Source organism: Rhinolophus sinicus, chromosome 16 (genome assembly GCF_057876585.1).
Source record: "Rhinolophus sinicus isolate RSI-liver-muscle chromosome 16, RSI-T2T, whole genome shotgun sequence".
Taxonomy (NCBI): Eukaryota; Metazoa; Chordata; class Mammalia; order Chiroptera; family Rhinolophidae; genus Rhinolophus; species Rhinolophus sinicus.
This window is the reverse complement of record NC_142516.1, coordinates 11,569,128-11,595,621: the sequence shown is the minus strand read 5'-3', so window position 1 is coordinate 11,595,621 and position 26,494 is coordinate 11,569,128. Positions and strand designations below refer to the sequence as shown.

Genomic DNA, 26,494 nt, shown 5'->3' with positions numbered 1-26,494 from the left:
ACTTAAAGCAGATGGGGAGGTGAAAGGAGGGCTCCTACAGCGTGTCTGCCTGGGGCTGTGAGTCATCTGCCTTCTTCTGACAGCTGGAGTCCCCTCCTTCTGTCTTCGTTCTTCCACTGGTCGTGCACTGGAACCCTGGGCCACGGGGCCGTGCTGCATAAGCAGAAGGCATTCTAGACTCCATGACACCTCTCAAGCTGGCTGCAGGTGTGTAAGAGCTCTGTGTGGGGCTGCCATCTCACTGGATGACATCATTGCGGTAAGTTCCTCACGGCCCAAGTCTGGCCCCTGCCCTTATAAAGTGACAGGCTGGGCCAGGCTGATATCCTTGGCCTTGGGGAAGCTAACTTTTGATGGCTAAACTCGCAAGGGACAAAGCTGTTCCAACGACTGCATCTGCATATTAATTTGCAATTCAATTGGGCAAATGCACTTGACTTCCCACGAGGTGCCAGGCACTGTTATGGTCACTTAGGATTACAGTCATGAATGAGACTCGCTGCCCTTGTGGGACAGGACGGGAGAGAAAAATAACTACACATGTAGTTACTAAGCAGTGTGATAGACATAAGAACCAGGAAGAGAGAAACACAAAGTGCCCCTCGCCCTGACATGGGGAGCAGAGTACTAGGCTTTATAGAGAAAGGAAAAGATAAGCAAGGGTCTGAAGAATTAGCAAAATTGGTAGGTGAAAGAAGGCGGCTTTGGAGGTGGGAGAGGGGCACAAAGGATGAGGTTGAGCGCTCCAGGCAAAAAGAGAGGCTGTGCAGAGGCGCCCCTGAGTACCTAAGAAATTTGAATATGGAAGGATCCCAGAGGAAGAAGAGCTCGGAAATGGTGGGAGCTGAGGCTGCAGAGGGAGGCAGGGGCTCTACAAGGCATGCAAAGGAGCTTAAACTTCATCCTTTGAGTGAACTTCAACCATCGGGGAGCCAAAGTCAGCCACATTCATTGTCTATATGAAGGAAAATGATGCAAATAATCAACTCACCAGAAGTTTATTTGCTGAGCGTGGAATCAAGACAAGGAACATATGCCCCACATTGCAGGTTTTCTTTCTGCCTCGACTCTGACCCACTTATAATTCCACATTTTCCTAGTTCCTAAACCCAGTGGAGAACATTGTTCTCTGGGGATTTTGCAAATAATGCACTTCATTCAGCCTTGAGGAGCTGAATCAATAAAAGCTAACTTAGGATGGTAACTGGAGAGGAAAATGGAAGACCCATGCTCCCTGGTTCCTTCCAAGAAACTGCAAAACATTACTGAACAGGTTTTTGGCTTTATTCACTGAAAAATTCTTCTGCTATGAAATACAAACTCCTTCACCATAATAAATACTGTTTTGATAACAAAACTGTACTTTTCTCAAATACCCAGATGGGAGACCATATGCAAAATAAACTCCAAGGAATTTTTTTATTGGCCATCTGCTAAAATTGGGAAGAAAGCCTGCATCCTCCTCCAGTGTTCACAAAAATTTCCACCGAGAATCCTACTTGCTTCCTCCTACTGCCACCTGCTGACCACGTTTGGGTACCAGTTTGGCAAACGGTGATAGCAGGGGGAAGGTGGATCTCCCGTTTCCTTTGATGAAATAGATTTCATCCTAATTAATGTGAGAAACAGAACACCCACAAAGTGGCAGCTTCTAAAATGTTTTCCAGCTACTCGCGCGTGCATCCTCCTGCTGTTTGTTGCCAGGAATCACCCAGGGAAGCTCGCACACGGAGAACTTGCTGCCGCCCTCCTGCAGGACAGCCCACCCTCCTAATTAACTGCGTCACTTCTCATAAGGCCCTGGCTTTGGCTTTCACGGCCAAAATGGAAATGCACACACCCTTTCATACAGCGATTCCACCCTGAGACGTCTACCTAAGGAAGTGAGGCAGGGAGGTGTACAAGAATACCTCTAGGAGGGTATTCCTGCCGGCATTACTTATTGAACCAAGTATGAGAACGACTGAAATGTTCACCGGCAGGGGAATGACCTGGAAAGTTTGGGTACGTTCACCCCATGGACGGCTGTAGAGCATGGACGCGGAAAGACGGAAAGACGAGTGAAACATATTTGGGAGGGGGTGGGGAGTGGGGAAGGCAGGCTTAAGAGGAGGATGTATATAGTCTAATCCCATTTTTTAAAGAAAAAAGGCTATGTGTGTTACAGTGTATATTTGTTTATACATAGGAAAAAGCTGGGGAAAATATACACTAAAGTGTCCAGTCATTTCTGAGTGGGGAGATTTTTTTTCACTTTCTACTTTGTACATTCTTTTATTATTTGAATTCTTAATGTGAATGCATTGTTTTATATTAAGACAGAGGTGATATTAAAAACAAGAATGCCGCATGTTTTTTTCAGGTTTTCAGATAATAAAGCATTTCATCCTCAAATACTGACTGGATGCCCACAGTCACTCTGAGGTTATCATCATTTCCCCATTTGACAGTTGGAGAAACGGGGCCAAGAGAAGGGACTTGTCTGAAAGCCCATGAAGAAGTGATGGTGCCAGGGCTTTCCAGCAAGCGACTGCTGAAAGGTTTCATAGTCTCATTCTGCATGTGAACCAGCAGGCCCTGAATCAGCAGATTCTAAATTATTGTTATTTTAGAGACAAAGAAATCCTCCTTTATATTATGGAACTATCCAGTTCTGAGTACTTTCAGCATCAATCAAATGGGCTTTGACACTGGATTGAGGGCTTATACTGCTAAACTAGGAAGAGAAAGAGCAATTGCCTAACCCCACCTCCCCATTTTACTGATGACAAAGAGTCTCTCTGAATGGCTGAAGTCAGAAAGCCAACAGTTAAGCAATAAGCACTTGCTCAGCTTTCCGTCTTTTCCACAAAACCTCTTCCTCCTCTGGGGCGTCCCCATCAGAGTCCTGAAAGTGTCAGTTCTGCCTTCCTCTCCATCCCCCTCTCCGATCTGTCTCCAAGTCCTATACATTCCGCCTCTAACTATTCTTCACATCTGTCCTTCTCTGCATGAGACCCCTGTCTTAATGTCTTAATATAACCCTCCGCATCTCTTTTGCCTAGGTAACACTGGATGGGGGTTCTAGCCAGTACAATAAGGCAAGAAAATGACATAAAGGGCTGATCTGAAAGCAAGACATAAAACCATTTTATTCTCAGAGAACATGATAGTCTATGTAGAAAATCCCATGGAACCTACAAAATAAGCTACTGGAACTATTAGGTGAGTTTGGCGAGGTTGCAGGACACAAGATTAATATGTAAAGATCAACTGTATTTCTACATACAATGAATAACTAAAAATTGAAGTTTAAAAACAAAACATTGCTCATGTATCAAAAATTTGAAATATTATACTTAGGGATAAATTTGACAACAGATGTGAAGGACCCATACATTAAAAAAACAAAAAAAATTGCTCAAAGTAATTAAAGAAGACCTAAACAAAAGGAGAAATAAATCACGCCCATGGTTCAGAGGACTCCATGTTGTTAACATGTCAGTTCTACCCAAAGTGAATATAAGATATATAGATTCAATGTATTCACAATAAAAGTCACAGCAGGGTTTTTGTAGAGATTGACAGGATTATTCCAAAATTCATATGGGTGGATTAAAAGACTATAATGGACAAGACAACTTTGAAAGAGAAAAACAAATTTGGAGGACTTACACCACATGATTTCAAGACTAATTATAAAGCTATAGTAACCAAGACAGGCAGGTACTGGATGAAAGTGGACAAATATATCGATGGAATACAATAGAGAATTCAAAAATACACCCACACATACTTCAGCAACAATTTTCGTGCAAAGGCAATTGGAGAGGGGGAGTCAGTATTTTCATCAAATGTTTCTAAAACTATTAGAGGTCTACGTGCATGCTCACACACACACAAAGAACTTCAATCCATACCTCACATAATATTAAGAAATTAAGTCAAAATTATAGAACTACACTTAAAACTATAACACTTTTAGACCAAAAAAAAAAAGGAAAGCATCTTTGTGAGCTTGGGTTAGGTGAAGATTCTGTGTATATGACACCAACAGCATGATCCATAAAAAACAAATTGATAAATTCGATTTCCTCAGAATTAAAAACTTGCTTTTCAAAAGATATTGTTAAGAGAATTTTTAAAAGCACAGGCTGGGAGAAAATATTTGCAAGTGGTATATCTGATAAATACCTATATTCAAAATATATAAAGAACTCTCAAAACTCAATAATTAAAATAAGCAAGTCAATTTTTTAAATGGGCAAAAGATGTAAATACATATTTTGTCAAAGAACAAAATATTTGAATGGCAAATAAGCCCATGAAAAGATGCTCAACATCATTAATCATTAGGGAAATATAAATTGAAATCTATGAGAAACCACTACATACCTGTTAGAATGGTTAACATTTAAAAGACTATTACCAAGTGTTGGCAAGGATGTGGTAGAACTAAAATGCTCATACGTTGTTAAGAATACAAAATGGCACCACCACTTTGGAAAAAAATTGGTACTTCCTTTCAAATTAAATGTATACCTACTATATGATCCAGACATTTCATTCCTAAGCATTGATTCAGAAAACATACTATATCCACACAAAGACTTATACACAGACGTCTATAGTATCCTTATTTGTAATAGCCAAAAACTGGTATCAATCCAAATGGCCAGCAGCAGATAATGGTAGAAGCAAACAGTCAATGGAATACTCCCCAATAATAAAAATGAATGAATTATTGATGAATACTACAACATGGATGAAATCTTAAATTAACGATGTTGCATGAAAGAAGCCACACACACACACACACACACACACACACACACACACACACGATTACCAGCTCTACAACTCTATTTACATAAAATTCTAGAAAGTGTAATCTTGACAGCAAGCAGATCCATAGTTGCTTGGAGACGGGTGGTAGACGTCAGGGAGGGGAAGACAGGAAAGATTACCAAAGGACATGAGGACACATTTTGGGGTGATGGATGTGTTCATTATTATCTTGATTGTGGTGATGATTTCATGGGGTTTTTACATATATCAAAACATATCAAACTGCACACTCTAAATATTTACAGTTTACTGTATGTCAATTATGCCTTAATTGAAGTTGATTTTTCAAAAAATATATGAGACAAATAGGCTATGTGCAGAGTCTCAAAATATCTCCCCACAAGATGCTTGATGATTACAAAAGGAAAAAGTAGTAACTTTGTAGGAGAGAGACCTAGCAGATACACCTTAACTAAGCGGACATCAAAGTTAACGTCACCTGAATTAAGACCTCTTGACACCCTGCACCTCCTGAGGTGCTGCATTGAGAAGATCACAACATCACTTTTGTAGCCTTCTTCCCAAAAAAGTGTAATCTGAATCTAATCATGAGAAAAATCAAACAAAACCAAGGTGAGGACACTCTTAAAGAAATAACTGGCCAGTACTCTTCAAAAGAGTCAAGGTCATGAAAGACAAAGACAGAACGAGGAACTCTTTACAGCTCAGAGGAGACTAATTAAAAATAACAACTACATGCAATGAGGGATCACGGAGTACATCCTGTCCCAGGAACAGGAGATTAGGGGGACAATAGAAAACATGCAAAGAAGGGGTGTGGATATTTAGTAATATTATATCAATGGTAATTTCCCAGGTTCAGTACTTGTATAAGATGTTAATAACAGGCGAAGCTAGATGAAGGGTATATGGGAGCTCTCTCTGTACTTTATTTGTAACTTTTCTGTAAGTCCAAAATTATTTCAAAACATTTTTAAAACTCAAGGCAAAATGAAGGCATTTCCAAACAAACAGAAGCTGAGAGAATTTACCACCAGCAGACCTGCATTACAAGAAATATGTTAAAGAAAATTCTTTATGTTGAAGGAAAATAATACCAGATGGAATCCCAGACCTACACAAAGGAATGAAGAATGCTGGACGTGTAAATATACGGGTGAGTATAGAAGACAAATATACTCATTTTTCAGTTTCTTTATAAGATAATTGACTTCTCAAAGCAAAAATAATAATAATGTACAAGGTCGGACAATTAAGTTCGCAAACTCATCCTAGAAAAAGTGCTACATACCTCATTGCTGAATATCACTATGGTCACCTTCCAAGTACTCCCCTTGGGAAGCTATGCACCAACGCCAGCACCTAGTCCACCCTTCAAAGTAGGGTTTCCGGGCGGGAATTCCCACCCATCCTCGGGAATTTTTTTTGCTTTCCCATTCCCGAATCCCAAGAAAAGTTGATCGGGAAATCGGCTCCTTGAACCCAGTAATACCCATAATGGGAAATAAACATACTACTCACAATGTTTCTCTTAGACATTTTTCCGACTTATCACTAGGGTTTCCGGGCAAGAATTCCAACCTGTTCTCGGGAATTTTGTTCACTTTTCCGTTCCTGAATCCCAAGAAAAGTTGGTCGGGAAATCAGGAAAATTGGCTCCTTGAACCCAGGTGGTTGGTAGTATCGGCCGTCACTTTGTGGAAACGATTCATCGTGGAGAACAGAAAACAGTTTATATCTCGGGGTTCGGGAACAGGAAAGCGAAGAAAATTCCTGAGAATGGGCAGGAATTCCCACCTGGAAACCCTACTTCAAAGCAATTTTGGAACTCTTTTTCTGGAATGGCCATCAGAGCTGTCGTTGTATTACAACCTTGATGTCCTGAATGTCATCAAAATGTCTTCCTTTCAATATTTCCTCTATCTTCAGGTAAAGAAAGAAGTCATTAGGGACCAGATTAGGTGAGGAGGGAGGATGTTCCAATGGTTATTTGTTTACTGGCTAAAAACTCCCTCCCAGACAGTGCCCTGTGAGCTGGTGCATTGTCGTGATGCAAGAGCCATGAATTGGAGAAAAGTTCAGGTCGTTTTCGTCTAACTTTTTCAAGCAGTCTTTTCAGCACTTCCAAATAGTCAACTTCGTTAACTGTTAGTCCAGTTGGTACAAATTCATAATCCCTCTGATATCAAAAAAGGTGAGCAACATTGTTGCAACAAGCTCGTGAACTTCATTGTCTGACTTCGTGTATGTACATGATTAGTCATGGCAGCTTTGTTTATAACATCTCCATAGTGGAAATAACTCAAACGCCCATCAACTGGTGAATGGATAAACAAATAGTGGTATAGTCATACAATGGAAAACATCTCACCAATAAAAATACCAACTATTAATATACACAGCAAACATGGATGAATCTCAAAAATATAATTTTGGAAGAAAAAAGTCCTCAAAAAAAGTACATACTGTATTGTAGGATTCTATTTATATGAATTTCTTGAACAGGTGAAACTAATCTATGACAAAAATGCAGATCAGGAGGTGCCTGGGCCGGGAGGTGGGGGTGGGGTGGGAGCATTGAGGGGCTTGACTGCAAAGAGACACCCAGGAACTTTTGGGGATGACGGATGTGCTCTTTTCACTTATTTGATTTTGAAAGCACAAACTGGCATCTCACTTATATTCCGCCTGGCAGAATTGTTAGCTACAGAGTCGCAGAAATAGGAAGGAAGGTATTCCACATTGGAACAACAGCGTGAGCAGAGCCACAAAAGTGGGACATTGCGGGGGTCAGTATGGGGAAACACTAATAGTTTATTTTTAAAACCTTATGCATAATTTGCATACAATAAAATGTACTCATTTTAAGTTACGATTTGATGAATTTTCAAAAAGGTATAGACCCATGGGACCACCATCTCATAGAGAGCTTCATTTTAAAAATTATCACTTCGAGCTTTCTTTGTGCTTTATAAATCATAATTTTATTACAAGTTTTAGAATTTAATATTAAAACCAAAACAACAGGCAGGCAATAAATAACACAGTATAAAAAACATAGGCCTTGAAATCAGCTCTAAGTCTAAATCTTACTTCTCAAGCAAGTCATTTAATTTCTCAAAGCCTCAGTTTCCTCATCTATAAAATGGGGATAACAACACAACCAACTTCACTATGAGGATCAAAAGAAATCATGTGAAACTCCTACCAGAATGCCTGGAGGAGCAGAGTGGGGCCCATACATGGTATTACCTTATGACAATTAGGTAGGCATTTGTTGTATAGCTACCCTCAGAGGTGTGAGATGGCATGGAACCTGTGGACAAAGGCTTTGAAATGGTCCTAAGTGAAATCATGAAAAGACTAACCAAAATGGCAATTCTGAATTCAGCTTCCCTATTGGCTCTGTTTCACCATTAGTGGTGAAGGCTCCAAAGTATTTCATGCTCAAATACTTCTCTTCAATATGGAAGGGGTGATTTGAAAGTTGATTCTGGGACACATTTAAAGCAGGACACTTAAAAGTTGCCCCGCCCCCCACCTTCAGTTTGTCAGACCTACTCCCTGGCCTTGAAGCGGAGCCCGGCCTCCCACATTTAGTGCCACGGGATGCTGGGGAGACCACACCTCTAGGATTCACCTAAACAGTCCCAATCCTCTTGTGGGCTCACGCACCTGCCCCAGCTCTGTCTCCCTGGTGCTGCAAATGCCACCCCATGACCCAGCTCCCAATATCAGCCTTTTCTCTTGACGACCCACTTCTTCAGTTTACTTACCTGTCACCCTCCCTGCTCAAGTCTGCAAGTTGCCGTGACTGCTGCCGTGACTACTGTGTACTGTTAAACACTCCCCTTGGCCCGTCTCAGCTCCCAGCACAGGACCCAGGACACAGCAGCAACCATAATATAATTCAAGGGTCATAGGTTCAGAGTGCCATCCATCTACCTGAGCAACAAAGAGCTGGAACTCGTCAGGCAGAATCCATGAGCGAGGGTAGAAGTTGTACTCCTCAGGAAAGAGATTCTGCATGATTCTCACTGCTCTACTCAGAGTAATTTTACGCACCATCTCCGTCATGCCTGGGGAGAAGAGAAGCTGTGAGGTTTTAACAACAGTGAGCTACTAGCTATAAAACAACCATTATGTGGGACTTTTAAAACCACCCACCCGACATATTGACTTTTTCAGACAAGATTAAAAACAGGTATGAGTTGTTCCCCACAGCGGTGACTCATGGTTTGGAAAGACCTAGCAAATTAATGAAAAACGTGAGGTAACAGGTGAATTTTGTTTCCTTAAAAAAATGAAGCATCAATTTGAAGGAATGAGTTTCCACCTAGCTTATTACTCCATTCTTTGTCAGCTCCCTAGATAATGAATAAAGAGAAGCATTTCCATCTCGCACTTAAAACTTACTATCCTCTTTAATTTGGGGCCACCATATGTACTTCTGGGGTTCCTTCCATCTTAAACCCTAGAGAATATTATGTAGTGGACTCTGCTGCTATTACGAGACGTTTAAGTTGCTTTGTTTTAGTCTTTTATGAGTATTAACAAAAGGTATAAGATAGAAAAATATACATCTTTTCAGCATAAAATCTGTCTCCTTGAAATAAGAACAGGGAGTGGAAAGGATATCAGCATAATTCATAGTTTAAGGGGAAAAAATGGAATCTGTAGGAGGTCTTCGGCTCTAAGTACTGACGCCGATATGGATCACATCGCATTAATTTGCCCAGAGGGGATTGAAATGTCTCACTTATAAAACATTTTCAAAGAATAGTGGACTTTTTTCTTGTCACATCTTTAGTAACTCTGACAAGAGAAGAAACTGAGTGTATAACTGAGCAAACTTTAAGCAAATAGGTAAAAATTATGTTACATTTTAGCATGCTTATTTCTTAAAGTGAATATCCCTGCTAAAAATGGAGGCAAAAATCGGCCTTCACCCTGAAAGAGGCTACCCAGTTCCATCAATGACACTAGAAATTTGCTTAAGCAAAGTCATTTTTAATAGAAAGTACAAAGTTCCAGGTAAGCGTGGCATGTCCAAATTGTCACACATTCCAAATGGGCACAATCAGAATGGATGTGGTTTTTCTAAACTCCCATGTTCAGGCAGCAAAGGGTAAACATTTGAGAATGAGGGTTTTAATAACCTACTTCTTGCTTCCCTCGGCATATTAAAAAGAGCAATAAATCTAAAGATCGCAGCTTCAAGATGTCAATGCCCAGGTTCTTAGTTCTTGTTTAGAAGGATATAGAGAAGGATTAAGTAAGAAATAAAGGAGCTTAAGAAGCACTTATAAATTGTGCTCTGACGTGGACTCTTCGATATTAAAAAAAAAAAAAAAAAAAAAAAAAAGAAAACTCACTGAGGACCCTGTTCTGAGCTTCCCAAGAAATACTTTGGAAAATTATAGCTATTCCTTTTAATTCCCTATGAAATTAGAAATTTTGAGTTATAAACAGCAGCTGAACACAAAGTACACAAAAACAAGGTTTCAGCTTCTTTGGAACCGTTTCAGTTATAGCATTAAACTAAAAACCTTCATAACTAACTGTAACACATCACGTCACATCAAATAGATGATGCCTCCTGACCAAACTGTGCTGTGTATTTGAGTGGCACTGTGACAGGGGAAGGGTAAGAAATCCCTCGGCAAGTCAGAAGGACTCACACAACACAGACAGAAGTGCCGTGAGTACAGAAACGCAATTTGAATGCTCCAGAAAAGTTTTGTGAAAATCAATGCCCAGCAAATTGAGTAAATATTCATTTTCAATCTGCAGTGGCTCCTTTTGTGATGTGGTTTGGCAGTCCCCACACCAGCCAACAGGCCCCTTGGCAAGTTTACCTTTGTGTCTGTCTCCAGGTAGTTCTCCACTAAAAATAGCCAACCTCAGAAGTGCCCCTACAAGCCAATGGCTACTTTTCCCAGATGCTTCCAGCCTGCCGGCTGGACACAGTTACCCCTAACCCTGCCTGAATGCCTGTCTCCAGAAAGCACCGGTATAGCCCTCCCTCAATCCACTTACCAACAATACTTTTGTTCCTGCACCATTTCGAGACTGTGTTTCCCCCCAATGCTGCCAGGGAGAACGTCTCTCACCCTTGACTCAACCCCACATGGAGGATGCTGACATCCCTGGGTCTGGCCGTGGCTCAGACACAGGAGTGGGGAGTGCCAGTTTACCTCAGTAAGATGCTGACAAGAGTAGTTGGGCTTCTAGCTGAGTCAGAGCACATGTTCCCAGAGTAAACATGTGAAAAGGGGGGTGGTAGCCAGGCTCTGTTGGCTCCAGACTCTGCCTCCCTCTCTAACCTGCTGCAGAACGGGCCCTACCTGTGACCCTTGCCCTAGGCTCTGGGACCCATCCTGACCTGTGGTGGAAGCTCTAGGTCTGACCATCAGCAACCCCCAAGCTTGGGAACAAAGGAAGCTTTGACCCTAACTTTGTACTCCAATTAGATAAGGGGGATTTTAACTGTTTTCCTGAGGCTCCATTGCTTTGTCCCCAAGTTTGAGTAGCCTGTCTTGCTCCTGCTGCCTGGGTGGCTGCCTTAGCAACACCTCTGCCTTATTCTCTCCGAAGTTCCTCGTCTGTTCCCCTCAGGTCTCCCCTGCAAGGGCCGGAGTCCTCCTGCCTGGGACTGCGGTGCCCCCTCACAGGTTCTTTGGAGGCCGATGCCTGCTGGGTTTCTCAACAAAATTGACCCCAGATGTCCCTGCTGTGGCAGTTTCCCTGTGGACTGGGAAAACCCCTCACTCAGCTTAGAGCTTCTCACACCAAGAGCTTGCCTCCTGCCACTCCTTCTGAGCCTGGGTCCTTCCGTCGGCTACACAGAGACAGAGGCTCAAGGCCTGGTGGGTCTCAGCGGTGTGGCGTTACCAGGAGTGGTAACAGCTGGATCCTCAGACTTGCCCAGCTTAAAAATAATAATAATAAAACCTCAGCTAGGATGGGAGCATTATTCAATCCAAATATCATTCATAACAATAATTACTGGCAAAAACACATTACAACCATCAAACAACAAATACTCTTCTCTCTATTCCCATCACCACTGATACGGCCATCTTTTGCCTGGATGATGCAGTAACCTCTTAGCTCTCTCTCCATTTCCTCTCTCAGCTTTTCTGCCCATCCCCAGTGCAACCCTCTGGCTAAACTTTCTAAAATCCAAGCTGGCCATGTCACTCTCTGGTTTAACAATTCCTTAGTGGCTTCCCATGACCTTCGGTCTCTGTCCATCACCTCTCTGCTGCCCGTCACACTTGACCCTTTCTAACCATTGTGGGCCACTTGCCCTTCACTGTGTGAGCCGGGTGCTCTAAGCACTCTACATCTTTACACCAACTTTGCTCCCTTGTTTTGCATGAGGGTCAGGCCCATCCAATCCTGGAGGTTCGGTTCACATGTCAATCTTCTCCTCCAGGATCTCTCACCCTGCCTGACCCCCAAGCAAATCTGGGTCAGGTCACCTGCCCTCGTTCCAAACTCTCACAGCACCCCAAGCTTCCTCTGGCATAGCACTTATTGTGTACTTGACTTTCTCTTTACATGCCCTTCTTGTCTTTTTATGCCCAGCCCGTGCTTGACACATGGCTGCCCCCATAGATTCTTCACTGGAGGGAGCCCTCTCCCTCTCAACAGAAAGCCCCCTCCACATACTGGGCTCTCAGGCACCACCTGCCATGTGCTGCCAACATCTCAGATCATGAAATTCACCAAAAGTTGTTTGTAAGCTGAGAACTGACAGGTTTGCCCTTTCTTAAAGCAGAGCGAGACACATCTAAATCAGATTATTTTTATAGAAAGTCTGAATTCATCAGTTAAGATATAATAACGCATCTTGAAGGAAATTGCCCATAAAAAGGTAGCTAAAAGCTAATGTGCTGACACAAACAACATAAATTATTTTCATATGCGTAGCCAAAAGTTTGCAGTTCATTCAGCGTGGGAAGTTTGTACTTGCCTGGCACGTCCACTAGAACTTACTCTAAGTAACATACAGTGCACACAAAATGCACTTTTAAAATTATGGGCTATCTGAGAGACAGAAGATGAGCTTGGACACAACGGGCGCCCACTGCTAACGATTGCTGCCTTTCACACAGCAGAGCGTGTGGCGTCACTGTTCCTCTGCCTAGATATTCGAGAGCCTGCTTTGTCATTAGAGCTAATTAACTGCTGTTAGTAAAGTGGAAAATTATATGTTCTAATCACTGGCATGCGGAACATGGGATGGGACAAACGTGCTTCTTAGAGATGAATATTCTTATGTCACTTTTAATGAAACTAGTCTTTTGGGGGATATTTTTCTCTGTGTCTCTAATCTGTGGTCCAAATGTAGAGCCACCGCTACTTCCTTCCTTCTCAGCCATTAGCTGAAGCATGAGAGAGCAGGGAAAATGTAAATGAAGCCTCCTTTGATGACTCATGTCTCAGGAACTCTGTCCTCATTCAAAGAGCTGTTCTCTTTCAAATTATGTTCTCAGATATCCCAGGAAGCCCTTTAGTGGCATCAAAAAGTCACCTTTTCTGAGCAGCAGAGAGAAAAGAATAGCTTTTTCCATTAAACTGTGTGCAAGAAACTGTTTGCAGGAATTGTTCTTGTTCGCTAACAAAACCCTCTCTCATTCTCTAGGGACAAATCTGACCTTGGGTTAATTTTTTAGCTCTATTCCTCTGGAAATCAATAACGGTGGAAAGTTAGCTAAGTTCCTAGACAACAAAGCCTATGGTTAAAATGACCTGATTGGCAAAATCCATAAATCCCTGGTAGGAAGCCACAGCTTCCGGCTTTCTCGAGTGTAGTGACGCGTGTCCCTTAGCATGATGGGGGGTACGGGAGAGACCCTGGAAGCTATGTGGTGAAGTCCTACACAAAACATTGGCTCCTATAGGGTGTGTGAGCCAAGACAGACCCACACCCACCCAGGAGGGTCTTGTCTCCTCGCACCGGAGCTTTCACTTGAAGGGCCAGAGACTGGCCTCTGGAACCCTTGCAAAGACACCACCGGAGAGAAATGCCTGACACTGACTAGCTGGCAAGCTGCGTTTCCTGCCCTATATCCTTCTAAATGAAGCTGAGCCAAGTGTGGCCCGTGGCAGAGTGCATGCTTAAATGAAACCCCCCTAGTGGATGGGGCACAACTAGCCAGTGTATAAAATATGGACACTGGGTTTTCTGAGGTGTTTTCTTAAAGATCTGCCATGGAATACCAAAGAAAAAGAGTAAGTTGATTCACCTTTTTAAAATAAGCATCAATGGTATAATAACACTAAGAGAAATCACCTTATATTCAGGCAACTATACTCTCACAGCAACTATGTAAAAATGATACATAAACGTGGTTAAGGTTTGGGAGGAAATATGGAAATATTCACATTGTGGTTTTGTTAAATGAGGGATGGGATTCAGGGAGACATTCTTTTTAAAAAAATATTTACTATTGTATTATAATATGGTTTAAGCAGTATGTTAAAATTTCTGAAAATTAGTGGCAGTCCCTTTGGCTCTGCTCAGACCCAGCTTAACCTTTCCCCCTAAGCACTTCTGCTCACCTGCTCACCGTAACCACCCTCTTCACTTAGCCATTAAAAAAAATGAAGAGCAATGAGAGCAGAAGAGGGTGGTGGAGGTTAAAAATAAAGTGAAAGGCATATAGGGGGACTGGGAGTGGAGAGAGAGGGGCTATCTTAAGGTGTTGGCTATGCCACTTTTCTGGCACTGACTCCCCCTTGCAGGTGACTTGCTGGGACAACGCCCTGAGGTGAGAGCTGAGGCCGTCTGCAGTCTGGTGTTCCCAGCACAGAGACTGCTGCACTGGGTTTTAAAAATGGTTTCTCCAAAGATGTTACTTAAAGAAAATGAAAACTGCTAACTCCATTTCTGTGACATAGTCCTAGAACTTTAGTACTTCTGTTTCCTGCAAATTATTGAAGTGAAAAGGTCTATATTTTTCATTTTGAGAGTATAGTCCCCTCATGACACCTCTGTATTATATTTATAATCCAAAAAGTGAAAATCATGTTCTTCCCCCAGTGGAATTAGACCAGGAGAGCCTGTCTCTTTATGTGTTTGAGCCTCCAATCGTTAAACCCTTGGTGGGATAAGTCCTGATTCCGCTGCATTAACGTCCCTCTCAAGGAAATGGCACCGAGGCAGCAGTTCCCCACTAAAAGTCGTTGAGTTTAATCATGAAGCACTGTCATGTTTTGTAGACGAGTGTATGTACCCTGAGACTCAGCCTTGGAAACGTTTTTAAATGCCAACAATAACAACGGATACCTGGAAACTTGTTCACTTGACCGGAGAATATGTCATTGTCGTGAAATGAAACTCCATGCCAGTAGATGTCACAAGGCAAGCGTCGGCCAAAAGGGAACTGGAAGAAAGAAAAAATGTGACTAATAATAAAAGTAAGATGAGCAGTGACCACACTGAATGTCTATCGTGTACAAACTCCTGGCACCCTGGCACACATCACATGATTCAGTCCTCACCGTGACCACACAAGCACATGAGGTAGCTGATATTTTTTTCCCATTTTATAGGCAAAGGAACAGATTCAGACAGGTTAAGTAAGTCGCTCAGGGTCACAACCCGGGATGGGGTGGAATTCTGATTCTATGTGGCACGCGTTAGACTCATGACTTTACAGGCACTCTTTCATTTTAATCCTTATAACTACCTAGAAAGGATTATTCCCCTTTTACTGATGAGAAGACTGGGGCTGAGAATGGTAATCTAATCTAATGGTAATCTAAACCAGGTCACACAGAGCTGGTAAGGGGAGGAATCAGGATTTGAATCCAGGTCCATCTGGATCCCAAGCCATACTTCTCTTTCTCTGAAAATTATAACTCTCAATCCAGTCCCCCCAAAAACTCTCTCTCTCTCTCTCTCTCTCTCTCTCTCTCTCTCTCTCTCTCTCTCTCTCACACACACACACACACACACACACACACACACACACACACAAGGTCCAAGGGCAAGATGCATCCTCAGTGCCTAAAGCAGTTTCTGGCATTCAACAAAGACTTTTTAAACAAATAAATGAACAAACCAGGTGCGGTCATATGACTCAAATGAGATAACCAGATTCTCCCTTCCAGGAATTTGGAAATCAGAGATCAGGCCGCCTCTGCTGGCCCTTGAACTGGAAGTGATAAAAAGCCAGAGCTGGGCAGCGGTGCTTGGCAATGTGCACAGAGAAGCAAAGGCAGCCAATCTGCTGAGAGAGAAGAAAGAGGCAGGTGCAGAGAGAAAAGTAAAGGTGAGCCCCCCATGGCCCTGGAGACACAGACTGAGTGACCTCAGTCCCTGGGGCTTCTCGGTCCTGGGCCCAAACCCTCCTGAGCCTGGCTGGCCTTCCTGTCCTAGGATCCTCTAAGACAGCCTTGCATTCTTAGAATACATCCCCTTATTGCACAAGCTATAGGGTTTCCCTCACTGAGACAAAAGGGCCTGCTCTTTCCACTACAGCCTAGGTTATCAAATTAATCAAGTTTGATCGAATTCTGCATTTCCAAGTGTTATCAAACTCTGCATTTATAGAACATATTTTTTAAACTTGCAACTAAGATGACCCTTGTTAAAGGAAAAAAACGAGTATATGTTAGCTCATATTTAGAACCTGCTTGTTTAAAGTCCAGATGAAGAAAAATGCCAACACATGAAATAAAATCATTTGATTTTCCCGCTCTAAGACTATAATTAATCAGAATTTTTATCTAGTCCAAGTTGAGAGGGCTACGTTCCAATGGAAGAACACAGCATTACTAATGAAACGGTGGGAACTCAGTGCTTTCCGACTAGTCCAAATTAAAATGAAGGCAAACGGACTCAAGCACATTCACATTGCTTCAGAGCTGTGCCAACATGAGGCATATGTTACACACTCTATTAGCATTAACAACTTACATCTATAATTTATAGCATTTTACTCATTTTTTTTGCATCCAATGGACTGAAGTTATTAACTCAGCAGTCACAAATACAGAGAGACGCAACATATGCTATTTCTTTCCAGCTGTTACGTGCTAATACAGAGAAGGGGGAAACAACCAGGGAAGGCGCTCTAGGAAGCGAGTATCCAAGCAACGTTTACCAAGATCCACGAGGCTCTGCTGCTTGAAAGGTGGGAGTAACGCCCGCCCCGTGTCAGTGGACAACCGCTGACTCCTTGCCACCCTCACGGATCCCAAATCAACCCTTCATTCAGAAGGGCCTTTAGCTCATTCCATTTTGAGAAACTGCCTTTTTCCTTAATCCGTTCATTCAATAATTACTATGTGCCAGACACTGTGCGAGGTGCTGAGAACACAGAGAAATACAATTTTAAATAGGTCCTGAGAGATCATAATCCCCCCTCTCCTCAAGATCTTTTTAAACACCGCTTAAACAGCTACCATTGCATTCAATGGTGAAAGACTGAAAGCTTTTCCTCTAAGATCGGGAATGAGACATGGGTGTCCATTCTCAGCACCACTATCCAGCCCGGTATTGGAAGTTCTAACCAGAGCAATAGGTAAGAAAGAGAAATAAAAGGCATCTCAAATGAAAAGCAAGAAGTAAAATATCTCTGTTTGCATCTGACGTGATCTTATATACAAAAACGTGAAAGATTATACACACACACACAAAAACTGTTAGAAATAAGAAATGAATTTAGTAAAGTTGTAGGATACAAAATCAATACACAAAAATCAGTTGTTTTTCTATATACTCATCACGAACAATCCAAAAAAGAAAATTAAGAAAACAGTTATATTGATAATAGCATCAAAAAGAATAAAACACTTAGGAATTAATTTAACCAAAGAGGCAAAAGACATACACTGAAAACTACACAATATTGCTTAGAGAAATTAAAGACACACACATAAGTAAAAAAGACATCCCATGTTCACAGATTAGAGGACTTGATATTGCTAAGATATCAATGGTTGGTATAAAAATTGGCTTAAAAACCAAATGAGTTGAAAACGTATGTCCACAAAGAAACCTGCACGCAGATGTTTACAGCGACTCTATTCAAAACTGCCCAAACTTGGAAGCAACCAAGGTGTCCTTCAGTAGGTGATGGATAAACAAACTGGTGCATCCAGACAGTGGAATATTACTCAGCACTAAGAAGAAATGAGATCTCAAGCCATGAAAAGACAAGGGGGGGTTGTAAACATTTATTTCTAAGTGAAAGCGAAACTTTTGGGGGGAGGGCAACAAGCACTTTGAGATTCTTTCCAGAAAAACACACACATGCACAAATTTTTCCGTATGTTTTTAGGATGTTCAAAAAGTCTCTGAAGCCTGTAGCTGTTCACGGACACCATGGTGAGCAACATCTGCAGTGGGTTTCGTGAATGAATACGTGAATAAAGGGACGTATTCATTGATGTGTAGCAACTACTCAAATACATCACCATCATCGTTAACGTTAACGGTTATGGAATATTTATTACTATGACTGTGTGTTGAACACTTTGCATATATTACCTCATTTAATCTCACAGCAACCTTATGAGAGAGGTGCTACTATGAATCCTATTTACAGAGGAAGAAACCAAAGCATTGAGAGATCAAGTAACTTTCCTAAGGTCACAGAGCTAGGAAGGGCAGGGCAGGTCAGATCCAGCTCTGCCTGATTCCAAGGCCCGTGGGTTGGAGCACTGCCCACAGCTGACCTTGAACTGATCATTGTTGCGGTGCTTATCAGTCACACATGAGCTACCGTAACTAACTTACCCTCACCCCACATGCTACCATCTTTGCCACAAAGGAAGTTCTTTCCTCAGCATAGACACTCGAGTGGACCCAAAAATCCCTTTCCCTCTTGCGCAGCGGGACGAAAACACACTTGCAAAACAGCCAGTCTCAAACAAGAACTGAACCCATTAAGTGAGCTTTTGAGCATATTTGTGCGTAAGGAACTGATATTAGGGTCCCTCTTCTAATGGCCCAAAGAGCAAATCCAAACCCCCCAAGGGATTTTGCAAAATGAAATTTCACGGCGCATGCTGATGAAAGCACAATTCACTTTTCTGTGCTTTGTGAATGATTTTCTTCTGAGAGCTTCTTCATGGACAGAAAATCTTTCAAGTGACGGGGCATAAAAGTGGCAAATAAGCTTTGATACAGGCAGGCATATGTGTAATGCATCTATAGAGGGAAATGACCCAAATTGATGCTTCAAAATGAGGGTCCTGGAGTGCTCAGGGGGAACCCAAGGAAGGTGCAGTAGCCACAGCTCTGAGCTTGGACTGGGAAGACCCTGGCTCGGGCCCCGACCCGCCACACCCCACCCGGAGACCTGGACACTCGGACCTTGCCCCTCTAAGGCTCAGCGGTTCCTCTACAGGGAGGAAAACAACAGCAATAAAACCCGTCTCCCTCCTAGGGCTGTTATGGTAACTGAAGTAATTCATGGAAAAGCACTTTGTAAACAGTAAACTGCTGTTCCATAGCATAGGTTATTATTTTTAATGTCCAAGGAAATCACCTCAAAGCGTAACTTCAACTAAAATAGATGCCCCCGGAATATCAAGCCTTGTTAGGAGAGCTCTTGAATGAGACGGCCGGGTGTACGGACCTGCACTTGGGAAACCAGCTACGATGCCCCCGGCAGAGTTACCAGACTTCTCTCACATGCTCCCTCTGCTCTCTGTTGATGCCACCGCCTCATATGGTGTTTTCATTTACATGCCTGCCTCTCGCCCACCCCCACATCTGTGGTACTTCGGATACTAGGTTAGGATACTTCCAATATTAGGTTATCTTTATAAAAAAAGACTGCTCTCTCTTTCTCTCTCTCTCTCTCTCTCTCTCTCTCTCTCTTTCTCTCTCTCTCTCTCTCTCTTCTCACTTTGGGGACGCCTAGGGAGAGGTAAGAAATCAAAGCCTCCTGCCAACAGCCATGTGAATGAGCTTGGAAGTGGATCCTTAAGGCCCTGTCAAGTCTTCAAAGACTGTGGCCCTCGGGAGAGACCCTGAGCCAGAACCCCCAGATAAGCCACGTTCAGATTCCTAACCCTCAGAAACTGTGTGAGGTAATAAATGTGTATTGTTTAAGCTGCTAAGTTTTGGGGAGATTTGTTACACAGCAACAGATAATGAATACACCCTGCCAGTTTTAGAACATGGTCATAGAGAAAGCAAGCATTCTGAAAATGAAGGGATGGAAGACTAATAATATATCTTTGTAATGAACGTAATAATTACTTTTATTGAGCACTTAATGATGGGACAGGTATCTTACAGATATGCCTCTGTTTTGCACATTAAAAAATACAATCCTATTGCTAATAAGTGGCAAACCAGAATTTGAAGTCATGTCGGTCTATCTTCAAACACTGTGCCCTTTCGACTCCACCAAGATAGATGGATGAATAGTTGGATTAATCTGTAAAAAAAAAAAAATTGAGCAAATACATCTATGGGAAAAAACACACACACAAAAACAAAAAAACATTGCAGTTAACTCAAGGGAGAACATAGCACAGAAAAGTCCAGAGAAGGCCAGTTACGACAAGGAAAGGACTGAGCAATTGCCCTTCAGGATGGACTAAAAGTGTAACACTCGTCTTCAATCAAGACAGCAAGCACATGAAGAAACTACTGGGGGAAATCCATCCAATCCTGAAGGGTTTGACAGATGGAACGTGGCTCTAGCTGCCCAATGTGAGCACATCAAAAGGCGGCCAGACCCTTTCAAGCTCACATCCCGTCCAATGGCATTGCTGTCTTCCCAGACAGATGACAAGAGCCAGCCACGCAGCTGAGGGGTCATAGAGATTCCAGGCTCCCTCTTGCCTGTGGAAAGTGGGGCTGATGAGAACAGGCCTCTCCGTGCTGGTGAGGGAACAGCCAGCTTCCTGTCCACGGCACCTTTGGATGGCGCTGGGGGAGAAGCACACACGTGGGGCAACTCCAAGCCTGTTTCCTCAGTGGGAACAATAATGGCAATGTGATTGGGCTATTAGATGGATTAATAATGTGTTTGAACCACCTAGCATGGGGCCTGGTATGCAATGCCTGGGGTGCAGGTGTTCAAAAAACTGCTTTCCTTCCTCTCTTCCATTCTTTCCCAGAACCCTTCACCTCTTGGCTGGTATGACATTACGCAAAGGAGCTGGTGGGTGGGGGTGTTTTCTAGAACCAGCCTCAGGTTAAACGTGCACAAAGTACACTCGGGGTATTGAAGCCATGTAGATCTCCTGGGTATGCCCCCAACCTCTTGGGAAAGCCCGTATTGCATGAAAGCTCCTTGACTTCAGTTCAAGAACCTGGATTCAAATCTCAGCCCTGCCAACTACTAAGGCTCTTGGTTTCATCATCTGAGAAAGCAGACTCCCAAAGCCTCCCTCGCAGTGGGTGTTATGAAGATTCAAAGTAACTATGCAAGTGAAAGAACATGAACAGCCTGGCACTTCCCAGGAGTTACATTCGCCCAATTACAGAATATGGGGTACAAGCCTCCTGGACTGTTCCTCACCTAATTGAGTCCCATGGTGAGAAAGGCAGAGAGGCAGAATCTCCAGACATCGCTGTGGTAGACAAAGCAGAGGCACCTCTCGGAAGACACCAGTGAATCATAGCTCCGGGGATTCAGGAGCCAGCCTGGGGGTAGAGACAGTCACCAGACAAGAACAGCTGCTGACAAAGTGCTCGGTGAGGGCCCAGGAGGAGCAAGGTTTCCGCTCAAGGTGAGGAAAGTTTAACCAAGGAGGAGCCATTTAAGCTGGTATGCTTGCCAGGCAGAGATGAAAAGGAAATCAGGCAGAGGGAAAAGTGCCTGCAAGGCAGGGAGTCCAGGAGAACAGAGGACTTCGTGCCTGGAGCCAAGCTGGAGGGGTCCTCCAGGCCTAGACAGATGGTGAAGGGCTCAAAGGGCAAGCTGAAGGCCTTGAACTTGATTCTACAGGTGGAGGGGAGCCAACGGCAGTGCTTAAGCAGGGCAAGGCTGGACTGGACATTGGAGGGGAGGTAGAGAGAGACTGAGGGCAGCCAGACCATGAGGGAGCTGGCCACGGCTGGGAGAAAGGGGACAGGGTGGGGTGGAGACTGGACAGAGAGGAAGAATGCACTGGGAATAGAAGTGGGGAAGGGAAGGCAGGGAGGAGTAACTGCAACCATCAGGTCAGTCTGCAGGAACCACTCTGACAGCCTACATGCTTTAAAAAAGCCCCTTCTCTTATGCCCATGGGCTAACATTTCTGTCCCACCTCCTCCAGGTTCCTGGTCGCTGGAGATGGAAAGGATCCCACAGTGATAACTAGCCTCTGAGGAGCCTTCCAAGTTGGTAAAGGTGCCGTCTGGCTCCAGTGGGTTTCCCAGGAAGACAATGATTACTCATCCTCTAATAGAGCCAATAAATATAGCAAGAGGTAAGTAATTAACAAGCTTTTGCTGGAAAGTAGCAATTCTCGTGATCTATGAAGTTTCCCTTTTCTGTTCAGTACCTCCTCGTTCCTGCAAATGTGATACTCTGGGCAAGTACGCCATTCGTTGTTCACTGAGTTAATCACCAGAGCAGGTTGTATTTGTTATTAAATCCATTCATTATAATTGACTCATATGAATTAAAGCTGGAAGAGCTGCAGTGAGGCCTGTCGTCCAGAAGCTCTGCTTCTGATCGCAGTTCTTTTAATGAGATCAAAATTGTTACCAAACAATTTAACTACAGGAAAAAAAGCCCATGTTAGTAAAAGAGGAGGCTAACCTTGCCCCTTTCATAATTTCAGTGCCACATAGCAATCTCTTCCAGTTATTTATTCTGGTGTCTAATTTCCCACCCGTAAAGTATCTTTATTAGTAGTAATTATATTAGGCAAGAGAAAAAAGAACTCCACAAACTTCTAAAGTGATTTATCTCTTGGTTTGCAGTTTTAATTAAAATTCCAGTTTATTTAGCAAATAGCTCTGAAAAGATTAGGTACCAATTTAGCACTATGTTCTTTTTCCACTCTCCAATTCATGAGGGTGATACAAACAACAAAATAACCACATGAAATGACTCTTTCTCCGTCATAATTCAGCCGATGGAAAAGAGCTCCAATATCAATTATAAATTAACTCCATTACGCGCTGCAAAATTATCAACAGTAATCTCCCTGCTCTCTACTCCCTCACTGTGGGTAAATTACATCAGTTCACCACTAGGCCTCCAATTACCCAGTCTCTTCCACATCAAAACTTTAAATGTGTTTACTAACTGAAATGGAAACAAAGCAAATCAGGTTTCCATTTTAGCAGCGCTTTCCTCCCCACCCCCCCACCCCCCACCTCCACCCAGGATATCAAACAACTTTTCTTGAAGTCACTCTGACACCTCTGAGCGCGGCTCATCTCTGGTTAACCAGCTACTCAGGCCAGTTCAGTACTTTCCACAGTGGCAACTCCCATAGGAATCATTTCCCATAGACGTCGGCCTAAAGGCAACCTGGCTCAGCCAGAGCATCGGGTCAGTCATTCAGCACACAAGCAGGTCGTGCCTTTGGGCCCGCGGTGCTCAGGGAAGGCCCAGAGCTTCCGCGCATGGGGGCAGAGGCTCAGTGGCAGGAGACGAGGCTGGAAAGATGAAAATAGGAGGACGAATGGAACGGTCTTGACCTTCCAAGAGCTCACGGTGCAGCCGCTGCACTTTACGTCAGACAGCTAAACAGATGGTTGTAATGCTTGTAGCCACCATCTTACACACATCCACTACCCGCCGGCCTCAGAGCCAAGCTCTTGACCCACACGGTCATGTTTAATCACCACCCAACTTTAGGAATAGCTGTTATATCCCCATTTCACAGGAGAGGCAACTGAGGTTCAGGGAGGTAGGCGACATTTGGGCCAACTCTTCATGAGACAGAGAGAAGTTGCCAAGACTAAAGAGGGAAAGGGGTTCCCACAGGAGGAAGCAACAGCACGTGCAAAGACCAAGCAAGAGCAAGCAAGAGCTGGGAGAGCCAGTCCTCCGCGGTTAGCGGCCACAAATATCCGAGCCCCCTTGGGCGTTACTGGATGTCTTTGGGCCTGTTTCCCCATTTGCCACACGCAGGGTATTTCCCATTCTGCAAATCTGTGAGAGCCTACGATAATTGATTGCTTTACGATAATTGATTATGATTTGGGCTGACCGTAAAGTACCCAGTGCTATCTTAATAATGCACCCAAGGGACAAAGAAGTGGTTTCCCAGAGGACTTACTAGATAAAGGAGGATGGACTCTGCCCCCCAAACTCATTTGCTCCTCCTGACCCCTAAAGCCAGCCTGTTAATCTCCCAGAGACATGCCATGCCTCAAGTCATACCAGCGCATACTACTATGAAGAACTGATACAACTGTGCCAATAAATCCTACAATAATAAAAATCATGGCTATTATTTATTGAGTTTATATGGTTTGCTTCGCACTTTACATGTGCTATCTCAGTTTGCCCTCACAGCAACACTGTCAAGTAGGCAGACACACTGCCATTCCATTTGACAGATGAAGAAACAGGGTCAGAGCAATTAGATAACTTAGTCGCTAGTCGTGTGTCCAGTAAGTGGTAGAGGAAGGAACAGAATCCAGCCCCATTATGTTCTTAGTCCCCAGAGAACTAAGCTTAGGAGAAATGAATGAGAACGAGGTTTCTTTAACAACCGTAGAATTCCGGTGACAGGAAGGTGTATACCGAGGCTGTTGTGTGGGAGGAAGGAACAAGGGAGGGCCCAGAGGGGGGAAGTTGCCCCCACGGGGAGCTCTCCAGAGTGCTGAACCTCCTCTACCAAAGTACTGATGCAGCTTCTACATCTATCTGCCTGGGCACCTCTGCCACTCCTCACCCTCACCTCCTGATTTCCGTGCCCAATAGAGCCACTGACAGAATCGAGTGAATGGAAGTGGGAGTACTTCTGGGAGAGAAAGAGTTAACTTTTAGAAGTACTGAGTTTGTGGGGACAACAGGACATCTAATTGGAACTATCCTGCATGGGATTAGAACTAACAGGAGTGGGAGTGAAGTCAAAGCAAGAAGTACACATTGGTGAGTCATAGAGGAGGGAACTAGAGAAAGGGTGAGTGCATTTTTGGAGTGGTTACTGAGAAAGAAAAACAAAGGGCCAGGGTCAGAGAGGGAAGAGGGGTCCTTCCTAGCAGTCCTAGACCGTGGGTATCAGGAACAAATAACTAAACTCTCCAACTCCAATATTGCATTGAATGTTATTCAGAGAGGACACAATGTTGTTGCCTATAGCTTTGAACCTGTGAAAAAATAACCACCAGCACTTTTCAACCTCCCCCAAGAAAGAACAAGAAATAACAAAGTATTCAATGGAATAATAGAAATTAGCCTGCCATATGATTCAAATTAATTGAGGTCATATCCACTCTCTCTTAAAGTAAAATGGCTCCTTATAAATTTGAGATGTCACTCAGAAAAACCCTGGGCCTCTCTCTGGCCTTTCAGACCTTAGAACCTAAAGGCTTACACGATGGAATATTTATAAACCCATCTCTCCCCCTGCTGGTAACAGAGATATTAGAATAGCACATTTATCCTCTGCTTCATTCCCACCTCTCCTCTCCTACGCATCCTACATAAGAATAGTTATACTCTTTCACGGACTTAGCATTTCATTCAAGTAAACATTATTATGCATCAGTTCAATGTCAGACACTGGGGACTCAGGGAAGAAAAAGGCACAGTCTGTCTATAGGACATGAACTTGTAAATAAATCACAATGCACAGTAGCAAATGCTCTAGCAGATGAGGGTTGAAGGGTTATGAGGGCATGAAGCAGGACACAAGTAATTCTTATGGGTGGAAGATGTGGTTTGGTAGAAATGTGATGAGCTGGAATTTGCCAAGCCCAGCAGTCAGGAAGGCAGTCTCGGCTGAAAGAGCCCCGTGTGCAAAGGCATGAGAGCATGAGTGAATGTGATTAAAAGTCTCTCCAACCCAAAAAGGGGCTGGGGATACGTAGAAAAGGATAAAGGAGGTCAAACATAGGGTGACAAGAGGGGACTTGACTTTGGGTGGTGAACACACAATGTGACATACGGATGAATGTACTATAGAATTGTACACTTGAGACCTACTTGCATATAATCTTATTATGTAATGTCACCCCAATAAACTTAATATAATTTTTTTAAAAGTCTCTCCAGGGCAGGCACATCTTAATTCTGTCTGTATTCCGGTGCCTTGCCCAGTGCCTGGGGGAGGGAGAGTGGCAGGTCATACGAAGCCTGACAATTAAGTTGGTGAACTTTGTTGCAAAGATGTTGCTAACTTTTTTTGGTATCAGTAGATCCTAGAGGAAGGAATGGCATGTAGTTTGGTGTGAAGGAAATAAAGCATGACTTATGGGGTCTTGCAACAGATGGGGAACTGAACAGACCAGAAAGCCTCAAAACAAATCTGAACATGAAACTGCTCAGGCATATAGCAGACATGTGCAGGCTGATCATTCATTTCTCCAGCCCAGGGTTAATAACGCCGCAGGTGAATGAGGCAGTTCTCATAAAGGACATGCACACTCCGCAATGTGGGCCAGTTCAAGAGCGATGGGCTAGTTCACAGTGGGAGCCCCGCTTCTGTTCAGAATTTTAAAAGCAATGAGCAGCAGTAACAACCCGAAGGTGATGGGAACGGGAGTGAGAGTGTGGGCACCCTTATCAAAGTTTGGACTTCCCTTTTATTTCCCATGCTGAACTCTATC

The 26,494-nt window shown here is 43.3% G+C and overlaps 1 protein-coding gene across 6 annotated transcripts in view; it reads right to left on the bottom strand.

Annotated features, from left to right (window-relative positions):
• Positions 1–26,494, bottom strand: part of TTLL11 (tubulin tyrosine ligase like 11) — a 222,324-nt gene that overhangs the window by 155,935 nt on the left and 39,895 nt on the right. For 4 of the 6 annotated variants that reach the window (XM_088793200.1, XM_074330955.2, XM_074330957.2 and 1 more), the window contains exons 2-3: positions 15,089–15,185; positions 8,734–8,867 (exon numbers count right to left, since the gene is read on the bottom strand). The exons of 1 other annotated variant lie outside the window; for it this stretch is intronic. In XM_088793200.1, the coding sequence (XP_088649326.1) occupies positions 8,734–8,867; positions 15,089–15,185 (231 nt within the window). Of the gene's footprint in view, positions 1–8,733; positions 8,868–15,088; positions 15,186–15,866; positions 15,889–26,494 lie in introns of those variants that run through there. One more of the 6 variants, XM_088793201.1, reaches the window with a different exon arrangement.